The following is a 14,469-nucleotide window of genomic DNA, read 5'->3' as shown; positions in this document are numbered from 1 at the left end:
ACCCCCTTCGACGCGGAACCCTAACCCCTTTTGAGTCCCAATTTTTCCCACCATCTCCTCCCTTACAGCCCTCTCTTCTCCCTCTTCTGCAACCACCACAGCCTAAACTGCCCCACCCCATCACCGACCCACCACCGCGCCACCTCACTAGAACCGCCGGCCACCACGACCCCCACAGCCCCCCCTCCTCGCCCCCTTCTCATCTTCTCCCCTCCATACCCCTCTCTCTTCCCCAACCACTGAACCGCCGCCCTGCCTCCATCCAGAACCATCGCCGTGCCACCTTCTAGCGCCGCTGCGTCGCAACCACCACTACCACACCACCACCATCTCTCTGAGTTCAATCTATGTACCTCAGCCCACCACCGAGACACCAGCAGCACATCTTTTCGGAGATGACACTTCTTCACACCCAGCTTGATTGACCATCGAAGACGATGCTATTATTTAAGTGTGGGGAGGTCGCCATCTCTGGCGAATCTTTTTGGTGAACTACTTTTAGACTCTTCTATCTTATTTTGCTTATTTTCTATATTTTTACTTTATTTTATCTTATCTTATTTGTCTTTCAGTACTTGCACATTTTTCTTTTGCTGTATTTTTACTTTATTTCTACATTTTGTACTTTGGACTGTATATATCTTAGATATTTAGCTTAATTTTCACTTTTAGCTTACTAGTTGTGATATAGAAAATATAGATTCATTAGTTTAGTTTACCCTTTTAGCATATAATAATTTGGTTTAATTGAAAATAAAAAGAGTAAACTAGAAACTTTAGTGTAACAGAATCACAACAATCCACACACTATATATATAGCAATAAATGTTGGTTAATTGACAATATTTTTTAAGAAAAATACTCAATTTTATAAGAGCCATTCTAAGATTCACATTGAGTTGAATGGGAACCCTTGATTTCTACTTGCATGATATACATAACTGATATATAGTTTCTGAGCCAAAGAACACACAATCCGTGAGTTTTTGAGCTTAATTGCATGGTTACATTCAACCATAAATTGTATTCCTGTTTGTTTCGCCCTTCTTTTCTATGCTTGCAATCTTTACTTTGTTTCAGTCTATACGTCCAATATAGAATATATTTACATACTTGCATGTGATTGAGGCCATCATTTAAATTTTTGCTCACTTATCCCAAATAAGCCTACCTTTTACGTCACCCTTGTTAGCCCCCTTGAGCCTTTTAATCCTCATTTATTCTGTTCTATAACCACATTACTAGCCTTAAGCAGAAAAATAAATTAAAAATTCCAAGTTGAATCCTTGGTTAGCTTAAGATAGAGATTGTGTATCAACTAAGTGTGGGGAAATTTATGGGAACATGGGATGATAGGAAAAATGTATTAAGTTGATCAAATTATTTGAAGTTTGGGTATATGCTCATGTGAAATCAAAATAATTAAAATACCATGTGCATTGATATATTGTCTTTATATTTCAAAAAAAAAAAGAAAATAATAATAATAATAATTTAAGTAATTTAAATAAGGGGACAAAATTACCCCAATGCAAAATTAAGTTGATAGAAGAATCAATGCACATGGGACAAAATAAAAAAAAATTGGTGCATGAGTATGTAATACAAAAGTGGAAAAATTGGGTAGCTAGGCAAAATTTCTAAATTATATAGAGTATGTATATGTTAGGTGAGATCTTAGACTAATCAAGGATTCAATTTATAGCTCACTTAGCCTTATATATATACCATCACCTTTACCTTAAGCCCCATTACAACTTTGAAAAAGACCTCATGATGTTTGTATGTATACATTAAATATTTGTTGATTGGTTAGATGAAGAACAAAGTTTTAGAAAGCATGACTAGAAAAGAATAGAGTGATTAGCCCCAAACACTGAGTGATTAGAGAGTAAACACAAATCCAGTGAGGGTTCAATGGCTCAATTCCATATATCCATGCTTAATTATTAGTTATCTTGCAAGTTTGTGAACTCTTTTAACTCAACTCAATTGTGAATGTGTTTTAATGTGGTTTGGCCTTAGTTATACATATATGATTCCTTGAAAATATGAATCAACTTAGCCACATGTAAGCTTTATATATATAAGTGAATAGTAATTAGAATTGCATGATTCATTTAGGTAGCTTGCATTTAGAATAGATTACATTGCATAAGATTCCACTATTCTACCTTCATTCTTTCCTCTTGAATTAAGCATGAGGACATGCTAATGTTTAAGTGTGGGGAGGTTGATAAACCACTATTTTATGATTCATCTTGTGCTCAATTGAGTGTTTTTATCAATTCTTCACCCACTTATTCATATAATTTGCATGGTTTTACAATTCCTTCCTTATTATATGATATATGTGAAAACATGTTTCCTATGCCTTGAAAATATTAATTTTAATTATCCTTTATTACCATTCGATGCCGTGATCTGTGTGTTAAGTATTTCCAGGCTTTATAGGGCAGGGATGGCTTAGAGGACAGAAAGAAAACATGCAAAAAGGGAAGGAAAGCACAAAATGGAGTTTTTAAAGAAATGGCAGCGTCGCGCACGCATGGACGACGCAAACGCGCGCCAAGCAAAAAGCACAAGCGACGCGTACGCGTGACTGACGCGTACGCGTGACAAGGAAAAACTCCAGATGACGCGCACGTGTGACCCACGCGCACGCGTGACGGACGCCACGTGCAAAAAATTGCAGAAGTTGCCCCCGGCGATTTCTGGGCCCTTTTTCGGTCCAAATCCAAGCCCAGAAACACAGAATAGAAGCCAGAGAATGGGGGAATCAAAGCAAAAATTAATACAACATTCATAATTCATAATTTTAGGTTTAGATGTAGTTTTAGAGAGAGAGAGGCTCTCTCCTCTCTCTTAGGATTTAGGATTAGGATTTCTCTTAGATTTTAGGATTAGGATTCCTTCATTTTCTCCAATTCCAGGTTCAATGTTCCTTTAATTTATGTTTTCTTCTACTTTTATTTACTCTAATGCTTTTACTTGTTAATTACTTATGTTGCCAAATTGGCTTATAAACTCTTCATGTTAGATTTGAATATTCTATTTAATACAATTTGAGGTATTTCAGACTTAAGATTGTTTTCTTTCATTTATTATATAAATAATTTAGATTTTTCTCTTTTGTCTTTGGTTAAGTAATTGGTGACACTTGAGTTGTCAAACTCAACGGTTGATTGAGAATTGGAAATTGCTGATTGATTTGGATCCCTCTAAAACTAGTCTTTCCATAGGAGTTGACTAGGACTTGAGGAATCAAGTTAATTAGTCCACTTGACTTTCCTTTATTTAGTAAGGGTTAACTAAGTGGGAGCAACAACAATTCTTATCACATCTGATAAGGATAACTAGGATGGGATTTCCAGTTCTTATACCTTGCCAAAAGTTTTTATAATTATTGATTTATTTTTCTTGCCATTTAAATTATTTGTTCCCTATTTCAAAAACCAAAAAATACACCTTTGTCTATAACCAATAATAAATCATACTTCCCTGCAATTTCTTGAGAGACAACCCGAGGTTTAAATATTTCGGTTATAAATTTTATTGGGTTTTGTTACTTGTGACAACCAAACTTTTGTACGAAAAGATTCTTTGCTGGTTTAGAAACTATACTTACAACGCGATTATATTTGTGAATTTCTTTACTAGCAGAAATCTTGATCGTCAACCGTACAATGTCATTGATCGGCATACGTTACTTGGAACCGCCACATATAATATTAAGAAAAGGGTCGATAGCTGGAATTCAGTACCCTTTGCTTACAGAGCACATGGCTGATTTCATGGCCAAGACACTCTTTTTCACTTCTCTCCTTTTCCGTACAACTTCCGAGCACAAAAGGGATGGTATGTGTGAGCTTTCCCGTTGTTACTCTTTTCTTTAGCAATTGTTGATTAATTCACACTCCTCAAACTCATTTTTTGGACAATTCGATATATTTGTTAATCGGAGAAATAAGAAGATTGTTTATTTGTCTTCACTGATTGATAGTATCACCTTTATCAATCTATTACTCTGCTTCAAAGTTGATTGAGCTAAAACTGGTTATTTTATTTCAGTTTTGCATTAGAAAAAATATTTCCCTTCCCTCGTTTGGTTGCGTGTGCTTTGCTTATTCAGTTATTTGTGCTTGTGGAAGTTTACCTCTGTAGTTTATTCTCCATTTGAAAATGAGTGATAAGTGATAAACTGATATTCTACTTGTGAGTATGAGGAACGTTGTTGCATATTGATGTTGCCTTAAGCTGAATTCATGCTGGCTCCATGCAGTTGCCGAATATTGTGGTAATGTGGAGTTATGCAGACTCACTGAGCAGGTCATGTTCTCTGACCCTTATAAAGTTTCTCAATATAATCGTTGGACTTCCCCTTATCTCAATCGTGATGCTGAGGCTGTTCGGGAAGACAATCTGCTGAAGCTTGAAGTTGCTGAGCTGAAATCCAAGTATTATGACCAACACACTTCTTTTACTACATTATGTGTAGCAATTGTGATGTTAGGCTTTTTATACTTTATAAGAATGTACATTTTTGTAAGTTCTGTGAGAGGGCCCAGGCTCTAATACATGGAGATCTACATACTGGTTCTGTTATGGTTACTCGTGAATCAACACAAGTTATTGATCCAGAATTTGCATTTTATGGACCAATGGGTTTTGATATTGGAGCATTCCTGGGAAATTTGATTCTGGCTTACTTTTCTCAAGATGGACATGCAGATCAAGCAAATGATCAAAAAGTAGGTTTCCTTCTTTATGTATATTGGTTGTGTACTCTTGTGGCTCTTTGTGACTTCTGCACTTAGCATAGTCCAAAGTTTTTTATCAGAAAAAAAAGAAGGAATGAAACAGAAAAACACACAAGCATACACACCCCTATTCTGCATAATCTAATTTAAACGCTTTTGATTCTCTTTGGTTCTTTTCGGAGGGCAAATCTGTGCATTTTTACAGTTTTGAAATACCTTGGACTGTTCTGTTGTTTTGTCCTGCCTTGTCTTGTTTGTGTAGTGCTAGTGACTTTGCCTTATTATACTAATGAAGAGAAGAATTTTCTGGTGTGCATGTGCACATTGGTGAGCTATCAGATTTATATCATGTGAAATCCAAGAAGTCGTAGAGATAGTTTACAGAAATATGAGCTGTAGTTATAAAACAAGACTTGGTAGGATGCCAATTATAACTATCATTTTCTTTTGCTGTATTATTTCTCTTCATTTTGCTGGACTTGTGGCTCTGGTAATGTTATTGCTTAGGACTGCAGCATCAATGACAAGTTGGGATTTGTTATAGTTGTGCATTTAGTAATAATTGTGAAGACCGTTGATTGCTGGGGCTAAAGTGTGTTGTTTATTGTTTGATATATACTGATATTTACATTATGCAGGCGTACAAGGAGTGGATTCTTAAGACAATTGAAGATACCTGGAATCTTTTCCATCACAAATTCACTGCTCTTTGGGATGAGCACAGACATGGTGCGGGTGAGGCATATCTTCCAGCTATATATAACAATCCTGAGGTTCAGCTGCTTGTACAGAAGAAATACATGACAGATTTGTTTCATGTTAGTCTTGGGTTTGGTGCTGCCAAAATGATAAGGTGAAATTGCTGATCATCATTTTTAACTAGAATCCTATATGTTTAATGGGACTTATTTTGTTAGTTAGATATAAAACTATTTGAGAACTTATGCTTAAATTGGGCAATTGACTTGATCAGACACTTTTTGACCAAAATGGCGACAATTTTGATTGTAGTTTGCATTCTTCCTATAAAAAATATGGAATGGTAATATTAGAATGTGTCTTTTGCATGACTCTAGTCTAAAGTGCTCGTGTGAGGAAACATATTAGGTATAAAATTCAGTGACAATGTTGGAATTGCTCTCTACTTTTTAATGTGTATATAATCATTTACACTGATGTTTAGTTGAGGAACTTGTGATTCACAGTTTAGTCCCTACAATGTTCTGAAAGAAGGCATATACACTTATTGGGCTCCAGAGGAGTATCAATCAAGGTGGATATTATACATAGATCTTCAAGAACTAGTATCCTTTAATGTTCTGCAACTACAAGAGCCTATTCAAATGGGACAAAGAGTGAGTGAGTTTCGCCTCGAGGCATTGCAACAAGATGGTGTATGGAAGAGAGTTACAAATGGCACCACAATTGGATATCAGAGGCTTTTGTTGTTTCCAAAAGTAAAATCTCAGCATTTGATGCTTGTTATTGACAAGTCTAGAGCTAATCCACTGATCTCATACTTGGGGATCTACATGGATCCAGTTACCATTTGGAGCAGCATATATGATGATACAATATTAACAAGCCATTTCAATGCCATTCAAGTTATTCATATTATCACACAAGACAACTCTCATACTCCTACTTCAACAGCTACAATGTAAACTTGCTCAGTTATTTTTCTTGTAATTGTATGTTACACGGAAATAGAAGAAAATTTTTTGCTCATTTATGTATGTGTGAATTGGTATCTGTTTTTCTCCCCATGTATTTTGTAGAATCTTGTAGAGGACTCGTCTCTCAATAAGGAGAGCAGTAATCTGTGCAAATTGCTGTGTAATTTACTTTCATAGTATCAAGAACAAATCTTCCAAGTTCTAATAGTCATTAACTTGCACGCATTGGCCTTCAAAATTCCTAAGATAATTTTTTTTTGTTGACATGTTTATTAATAAATCAAAGAAATTAATAAGTTCAACAATATGTATAAACTAAAACTTCAGTAAATTAAAAAATGAACTAAGTGCAAAACTCATTCTTTTACTTGTTCTATTTTAATTTGCTCATATCATAATATCCTTTTTAATTGGATTTTATTTATTTATTCATTATTTTCTTAGTAGATTGGAACTTTAAAAGGGTTGATAGAGATATTCATAGTAATTGAGGATGGAAGCAGCAATGATGGTAATCTTCTACCCCCTTCATTTGGAATTTGGATTATCCAAGCTCTCAATGATGTAGAGCGTGAATATAGAATTTATACTGTGAAAGATTCCTTCTCCCCCCCCCTTTTGGGTCCTGGCGTCCTGCATTCAGCTTTGAACCTGGTTTGTATCTGCAGGTGTGACTGTAAATGAGATTCTGGAGGGAGAGATGTTCACTATGACTCTAACCAAGCCCCTCAATGGCAATGCTAGACATCTAAGGCTTGCATCGGCTGTTCCTTTGAGCTCTACATTTCAGCCCATCATTAAGGTTTTAAGAGAATACTACACATCATCACGTACTAGTTCATAGTCACAATTTTTTTGTGTAAAAATTTTAAGTGAAAATTATTTTACAGTGGCATAATTAACAAGAAGGTGGAAAATCAATGATAGTTATTTTCATTTTATGTTAGCCATGATTCATGAGAAAGAAATATTAGCTCCATTTAGTTTACTTGTTTGGATGGTGTCTCCATACTGAAAACTCTCTATTTCATTATACAGCCTTTGTGTGTGATTTTTAGTCCTTTTTTTTTTTAATATCTGTGCCAGTTAATGGCATGACAAAGTAAAAGAGAAAAGAAAAAGATCATTCACTGAGGATCATGGCATCATGCTGAACTAACATATTTATTCAAAGATTTATTTCTAAATGAATAAAATCAAATACAGATTTGCGCACAATTTCAGGGATAGTAGTAGAAGCTAGACAATCCCAAATATTATGCATGGAGCCATGCCCACAAGTTAATATGATCACAAGCTATGCCTTGTTATTTTTGCTTTGAGTCCATCATTTAGGAGAGACATTAGCTCCACTCTTTTTCGGTGTTAGTTTCCCTTGCATCCAGTTTGTTAGCATCTGAAGTGCAGCTTTTGGTTGATCCATGGGAATCATGTGCCCAGCTTCATTCACCTGTTTTTTCACAAAATAAAGTTATCAAAAGTGGATATAACAGTGTCAGCTCAAGAACACACCCTTGAACACAAACCTTGAGGAACGCAAGAGGTCCATGGCTTTTAAGAGTCCCTGCTGCTGCGCCATCTACAAAAAATGGGACAGTAGAAGCTGCTCCAAACTCCTTTTGACCTGACCACTCCATTGCATGAACCCACCTTGAATTCCCTGAGCAATGAGAAACAAAAGCATTAAGAATATTGATCATTGCACTTCTTTTTTTGTCCTTCCGACACAACCAACTTTAGCTTCAAATTAATTGAGTTGGCTGCAAAAAGCTTACCAAGCCAATTGCATATGAGATCTTCTTCTCCAGCATATACAAGAACCTGGATTCCATCCTCAAGAAGAGCCAGGAATATGGTGATAAGTCTTCAAAAACCCTGCAATGAGATTGCGAAAATGTTTGCTTCCGGCAGGTGGCTCGTATGGAAAATAAGAACTATTTTTTAAAGTGCTTGCAAGATAAGCTAAAAAAGGAATCTTCTCATCGGCAACAGAATCATCCTCAAAGGACAAATCTAGAGAGCTGCTGATCCCTTGAAATCCATTTTTAAGAAACTCAAAAATAACTTTGATCTGTCATATACAAATGGATTTTGCATCAATTTCCTTCAGGGAACAGATATTATCTTCTTGAAATATCAAGCTTTAGAAAAGCACCCACTTGGGTAGGATTACGAAGTTGACAACTGTAAACTGATAAAGCATGGGAAATTCTGCTCCAAAGTGTTTCTCAATCATCCCTTGCAGCGCAGCTCTGAACCATGAAACAAATATTTACACAGTTGGCAATGACACTATGTTCTTGAATTCCAATATTTCCATCCACTCAATGCTGAAACATTCATCACATCTTCTAAGAATTTCCTTCACAGCCTTAACAGAAAGGTATATCAAAGGCACATTGAATGAATCCACTTTTTCTTCACTAATCACTCCCTGCATTAATGATAATTAATCAATCAATTTGTTTCACTCTTCATTAGTAATCAAATAATCATTCAATAAAAAATTAAAACACAAAACATTCAAATATTCAGTAATCAAATAATCATTGAACATGGCATAAATAAAAAACGCAGAAGAAGTTAGCAGTGAACTGACCGTCGAAGTCTAAGGTTTTTTTCTTGGTTGAGCTTCTGCTCTCTGAACTCGAAGGAAGGAAACTGGAATGGAGATGGGTTTTTCTTCTAAGCAGTCTGAGAAGAGGGGGGCAGAATCGTAACGGAGACAGAGGCCAGGCGACGAACACAACTCAGAAGACGGTGGTGGGTTGGAAGAATCTGCGACGACCAGACGAAGACGATGGTGACTGAGCGCCCGACGGACGGCAGCAGGAGCGCGATGGAGCAGATGAATACCAGGAACTGACGCGCCGAGCTCGAGGAAGAAGAAGCTGCGATTCTTGAAGGAGGAAGAAGCATGGACGACCAGACGACGATGGTAGTGCCTGAGAGCGACGGACGGCGACAGTCCTTGCGGCAGTGGTGGAGAAGCTAGGGTTTCCTGTTTCAACTTCCTTTTTTGATTTGGGGAGAAGCTGTTAAGATGGGGGTTTGGGATGAAGACTGAAGGTAAGGGGAAGGAAGGTCATCCGTGCGGGAACCAAAACGACATATTTTAATCCAAAACGATGGCGTCTTGCATGCGACGCACAGTGAGACAGATGAGAGAGATTAAGGAGAAGAGAGACGAGAAGGTTTCTGAACACAGATGAAGAACAATTTTGGTTTGTTATTATTTTAATATGTTTAACACAGATGAAAAACAATTTTGATTTTTTATTTTTTTAATATGTTTTTGTTTTGTTGTTTCAATTATTTGAAACTATAAAATTAGGATTAATTGAATTCTAAAATTTCATTAATTTAAAAGGGTATTTTTGTCTAATCAAATAAAAGAAGGATGTTTAAATATTTTTATAAAATTAAATAAATAAATGTTTTTTTATTTTTATTTAATTAAAATGGTGTTTTAGTAAAAGTGGTGATATACTATATATTTAAAAAAAAAAAATTAAATGCTGACGTGGAAAATAAATTCCACATGTCTTATTATTATTTGTCCATATTTTAAACGTATCGATACGTATGCATTTATCATCGTACTGTAGCAAACACCTTAATATTATTACTAACATCCAATAGACGACACTGACATGCCTGTTAGATTTTTTTTTCTAATTTTTTTTTTTATATATTTTGCATACTTATTACTAATTTAAAAAATAAATATTTTTATAAATTTGGCCAACTGACAGTAATTTGTGATGAAATACATTAGACATCCTAGAAAATTAACATTTTTAGTAAAAAAAATAGAAAATTAATTAACAGTAATAATAGAAAGACAAAAAAAAATTAAAAATTTTATTTTATTTAGTATTTATTTATTATGGAATACATTAAATAAAGACAAAAATAATAAGTTTTGATAGGTTTTAACTAATATTTTTAAGTTACGAAATATTTTTAATTAATAAATATTGATTTAAAATATGAGATAACTATATGGAGAAAAAAATATTGGATATCAAATATTTCTCATAAATATATATGATTCCAAAAGAAAATTCAATTAAGAGATAAATATCAAAAGTAGTAACTAGGAATGGATCTATGTATTTTGTTGTGAGAGCAAGTATCCCACCTACAATTTGAAAAATTTGTTAGTGGTATATGATAATAATATCTATTTATTTTCATTAAATAATTAAATTTGATCCCACAATAAATTTTTATTCAAATTTTGATTTTTAATAGTTAATTTAAGAATTTTATATTAAATGTCTATTAGAATGATTAATTCTCAATTTAAATAAGATTGATATTTTTTTTAAATTAACTCGAAAAAATATTATTTAACTTTTTTTGAAATTTTTTCAGTAAAAACTGCATTAATTGAAAGTATTTTCTCAACTATAAATATCAGTAAGAGTTGACTACTAATTGTATGAGAAGTAAATTTTTAAATAATTATTTAGTGACATATATAGAAAGACAGATATTTCGATTGTATTGTTAAGTAAAGGATTACTCAGTTTTTTTAAAATATAAAACCTAAAAATAAAATTCTAAATTAGATGTTATTATTTAAATTATTATTCTAGTGTTTTAATTTATAAATTAGATATTTTAAAAATTAATCATATTTTATAATAATAATTATTTGTACATAAAAAAAAGTTGTCTATATAAAATATATATTAAAATATAAAATACATATTAAAAATAAATTAAATAATACACATATTTATATATAAATATATAATAATTAATAGATAATTTAATAACTGAGTTTATATACACGTTATAGTAGTTTTATTATTATAAAAATTCTTATTATGTTATATATATTTTACTTTTATTGTCAAAATTTTTTGAATCTCTCACTAATAGTAACAATATATTCTAAGATCATTAATATAGCATTATCTTATTATAAGAAAACAATAAAATGGAGCCAAAAATATTAAATGTGGTCTAAAATGTCTTTAAAGATGAAATTAAGGGGGAATGGATTAAAATGGTAAACGATAATATATATTCAAATGAGAATCCATGAATGTAGTATAAAAAATGAGAATGCATGTAGACAATTCGAACCAATAAAGATTAACGGAAGAGATTTTCTCTATATAAATATAGGCATAATAATTATGGATCATCGATCAATTTGACTACGAAAATTAAAAAAAAGTAATAATTAAGAGTCTTAATTTATTTTTTAATATTTAAAATTATGAAATTTTAAATATATATTACTTTTTTATCCCAAAAAAATTATTATTCTTTTAACTTTTAAATAAAAATTTTGAGCTTTTTATTTGTTTGATGTTTTAGAAATATATATATTAAAATTTTTACATTTTTAAATATTAAGAGAATAAAATAAAAAAATTAGAAGTTCCATTTATTATCTTTAAAAAAAAAAATACAGTTGGAATGGTAAATACCACTATGTCCAAAATTAAAACAAGGAATAATTTGTCATATTTTCTATAAGCATATATAGGGGTGCTTCTAGAAGACATAGTGATAAGCAAGTATTCATAAAGTAAGTGACATTGATTTTTAGATTTGTTGTTGCGTGCATGATACTTTTACCTGGTGTATATTTCCATTCTTATTAAAGGATTAAGTTTCCTCTTTTTTTCTTTTTCCATGTCTGAAGACAAGATATATTTTAGCCTTTTGAAAAAAATTAGACGAGTACATGTAAAAAATACTCTGATACTTATGTTATTATCAGTATGAGAAGTATATTGGATTTTTTTAAATAAAAAATTTTTATTTATTAGAATATACCGTTTGTAACATTTTTACTAAAATTCATCATATCTTTTATCTCGTTTATAATATAAACGAAATAAAAATAGACATATCTTGTTTATGCTGTAAATGAGATAAGACCCAACAAGGTAGATGTGTATATTTCGTTTACATTGTAAATGAGATACGTGTATTCTTATTTGTTTACTCTTTAAACAAGATATATATATATATATATATATATATATATATATATATATATATATATATATATATATATATATATATATATATATATAATGTTTACAGTATAAACGAGATACGTTTCGACAAATTTTTAGCAGCTATAAAAGGATGTGCAGCCTTTTCTATTCTCCACAAACATTTCACTTCTTCTTCTCTTCCATTTTTCTTTTGAAAAATAAGTCAAAATGTCTAGTAGTAGTGGATATGTGGTTGTAAATGTATATCCCAATTGCCATATGAGAAACAGTGATACTGGCATGATATTTGAGTGCCAGAATCCCATTCTGTTGCGTACCCAGTGAATAAGTTCTTTATCGGAGTTGAAAAGTCTGATATTGGGTAGTATTGGTGGTAGCGGGAGAAAAGAGATTGGAAGGATGGGGTATTAGCACAGATGAAAAATTGAGTTTTTCAATTTTGTCTATTTTGCCTCCATGGCAACGAGCATGTGCACCTCATGTTTGATATCCATGGGAGAATCATGGCAGAACAAGTGATGGAGCTTTCTACGGAGGTAGGTGAGATATTGGTGGCGGTAGATCTGGCCAATCGAATTTTGTGCAAGACGACCCTCCTCTCGCACCACCACTGCTACATGCAGTGGAAGACATGGACATTGATGGTGGGATTCTGACGAGGAGTATGTTGCGGATAACAACGACAGTAGTTTTTCTGAAAACCATGTATGTGTTATTTCGTTAGGGAGGTGCATAAGGTTGGAGGAGCGTACAAGTGTTTAGCACCCACCCTGTCCCAAGACCATCGACAGTTGGACAACAGTCTCATCTACAGTGTCATCCTGCCGTTGATACAATCCAGCCCATCCGTCAATATTTCTGTTCTACAAGATGTAGTTAGGCAAAGCTATCACTTCAAACCCTCATACAAAAAGGTCTGGATGGCAAAGTAAAAGGCTATTACGCAGATGTATGGTGATTGGGAGGAGTCATACAATAAGGTGCCGAGGTTGCTGCAAGCACTGCAGAGTTGTTGTCCCAGAACGATATGTGAGTTTAGGGCTGTACCGTACTATGATTGTCACCTTTATGGTGCGTGATAGTAGCATGTTTGATAAAGTATTTTGGGCCTTCCCTACCTGTGTGGAGGCTTTCAAGCATTGCAAACCATTCGTCTCCGTCGATGGCATGCGTTTGTATGGCAAATATGCTGGTGTTTTGCTCATTGCAGTGGCACAAGATGGTAATAATAATTTCCTTCCTGTAGCATTTGCAATTGTTGAGTTTGAGACCACCGAGCCTTGGTCTTTCTTCCTTACTAATCTGAGATGACATGTGACTCCATAAGATGGTCTGTTAATTATTTCTGATAGATCCCATGTTATCAAGGCTGCACTGAGAGCCGATGATAGTGGTTGGCAGCCTCCTAGAGCGTTTCATGCTTATTGTGTCAGGCACATAGCGGCGAACTTCATGTCTCATTTCAAGTCTGCCAAGGGAAAGACATATCTCATAAATGCTGCTTATAATCCAAACCAGGCTGAGTACAAGTGGTACATGGATGCCTTGAGAGGTTTGTCGCGAGAGATAGCAGATTGGGCTGGTAGGTTCAACAAAGAGATCTGGCTACAATACTGCAGCAACGGTCGAAGGTTTGGGCACATGATAACAAATCTCTCCAAGTGCATGAATACAGTACTTAAGGGTATACATTATTTACCTATTTCAGCCATTGTGCGACGCACCTACGAGAGGCTGCAGCAGTTGTTTGTCAGGAAGGGAAGGGAGGCACATGCACAACTTGGGGCGGGGAATAAATTTTTTCAATGGCTGATAGCTGCTGTTGAGAAGAACAAAGAGGGGATATTGAAGATCCGCGTTACTCACTGCGACAGACGGGCTTCAGTGTTTGTGGTTGAAGAGTTAGAGCCTTTCGAGGATTGGTCGCAAGGTTCATTTCGTGTTCGGTTGACGGCAGGTATGTCTGATTGTGGCCTTTTCCAGTCACTCCATTTCTCATGTTGTCATAAATCAGTCGCGAGATACGTATAAACCAGTCGCACA

At 34.0% G+C, this 14,469-nt stretch overlaps 1 protein-coding gene across 1 annotated transcript; it reads left to right on the top strand.

Moving 5' to 3' along the window:
• Positions 1 to 4,553: 4,553 nt before the first annotated feature.
• Positions 4,554 to 6,735, top strand: LOC112766029 (methylthioribose kinase 2-like). Its single transcript, XM_072222631.1, has 3 exons — positions 4,554 to 4,751; positions 5,399 to 5,613; positions 5,966 to 6,735. The coding sequence occupies exons 1-3, from the start codon at positions 4,605 to 4,607 to the stop codon at positions 5,985 to 5,987; spliced, it is 384 nt and encodes a 127-aa protein (XP_072078732.1). The 5' UTR covers positions 4,554 to 4,604; the 3' UTR covers positions 5,988 to 6,735.
• The last annotated feature ends 7,734 nt before the right edge of the window (positions 6,736 to 14,469 follow it).

Source organism: Arachis hypogaea, chromosome 17 (genome assembly GCF_003086295.3).
Source record: "Arachis hypogaea cultivar Tifrunner chromosome 17, arahy.Tifrunner.gnm2.J5K5, whole genome shotgun sequence".
NCBI classification, from domain to species: Eukaryota; Viridiplantae; Streptophyta; class Magnoliopsida; order Fabales; family Fabaceae; genus Arachis; species Arachis hypogaea.
This window is presented reverse-complemented; position numbering and strand designations above follow the sequence as displayed.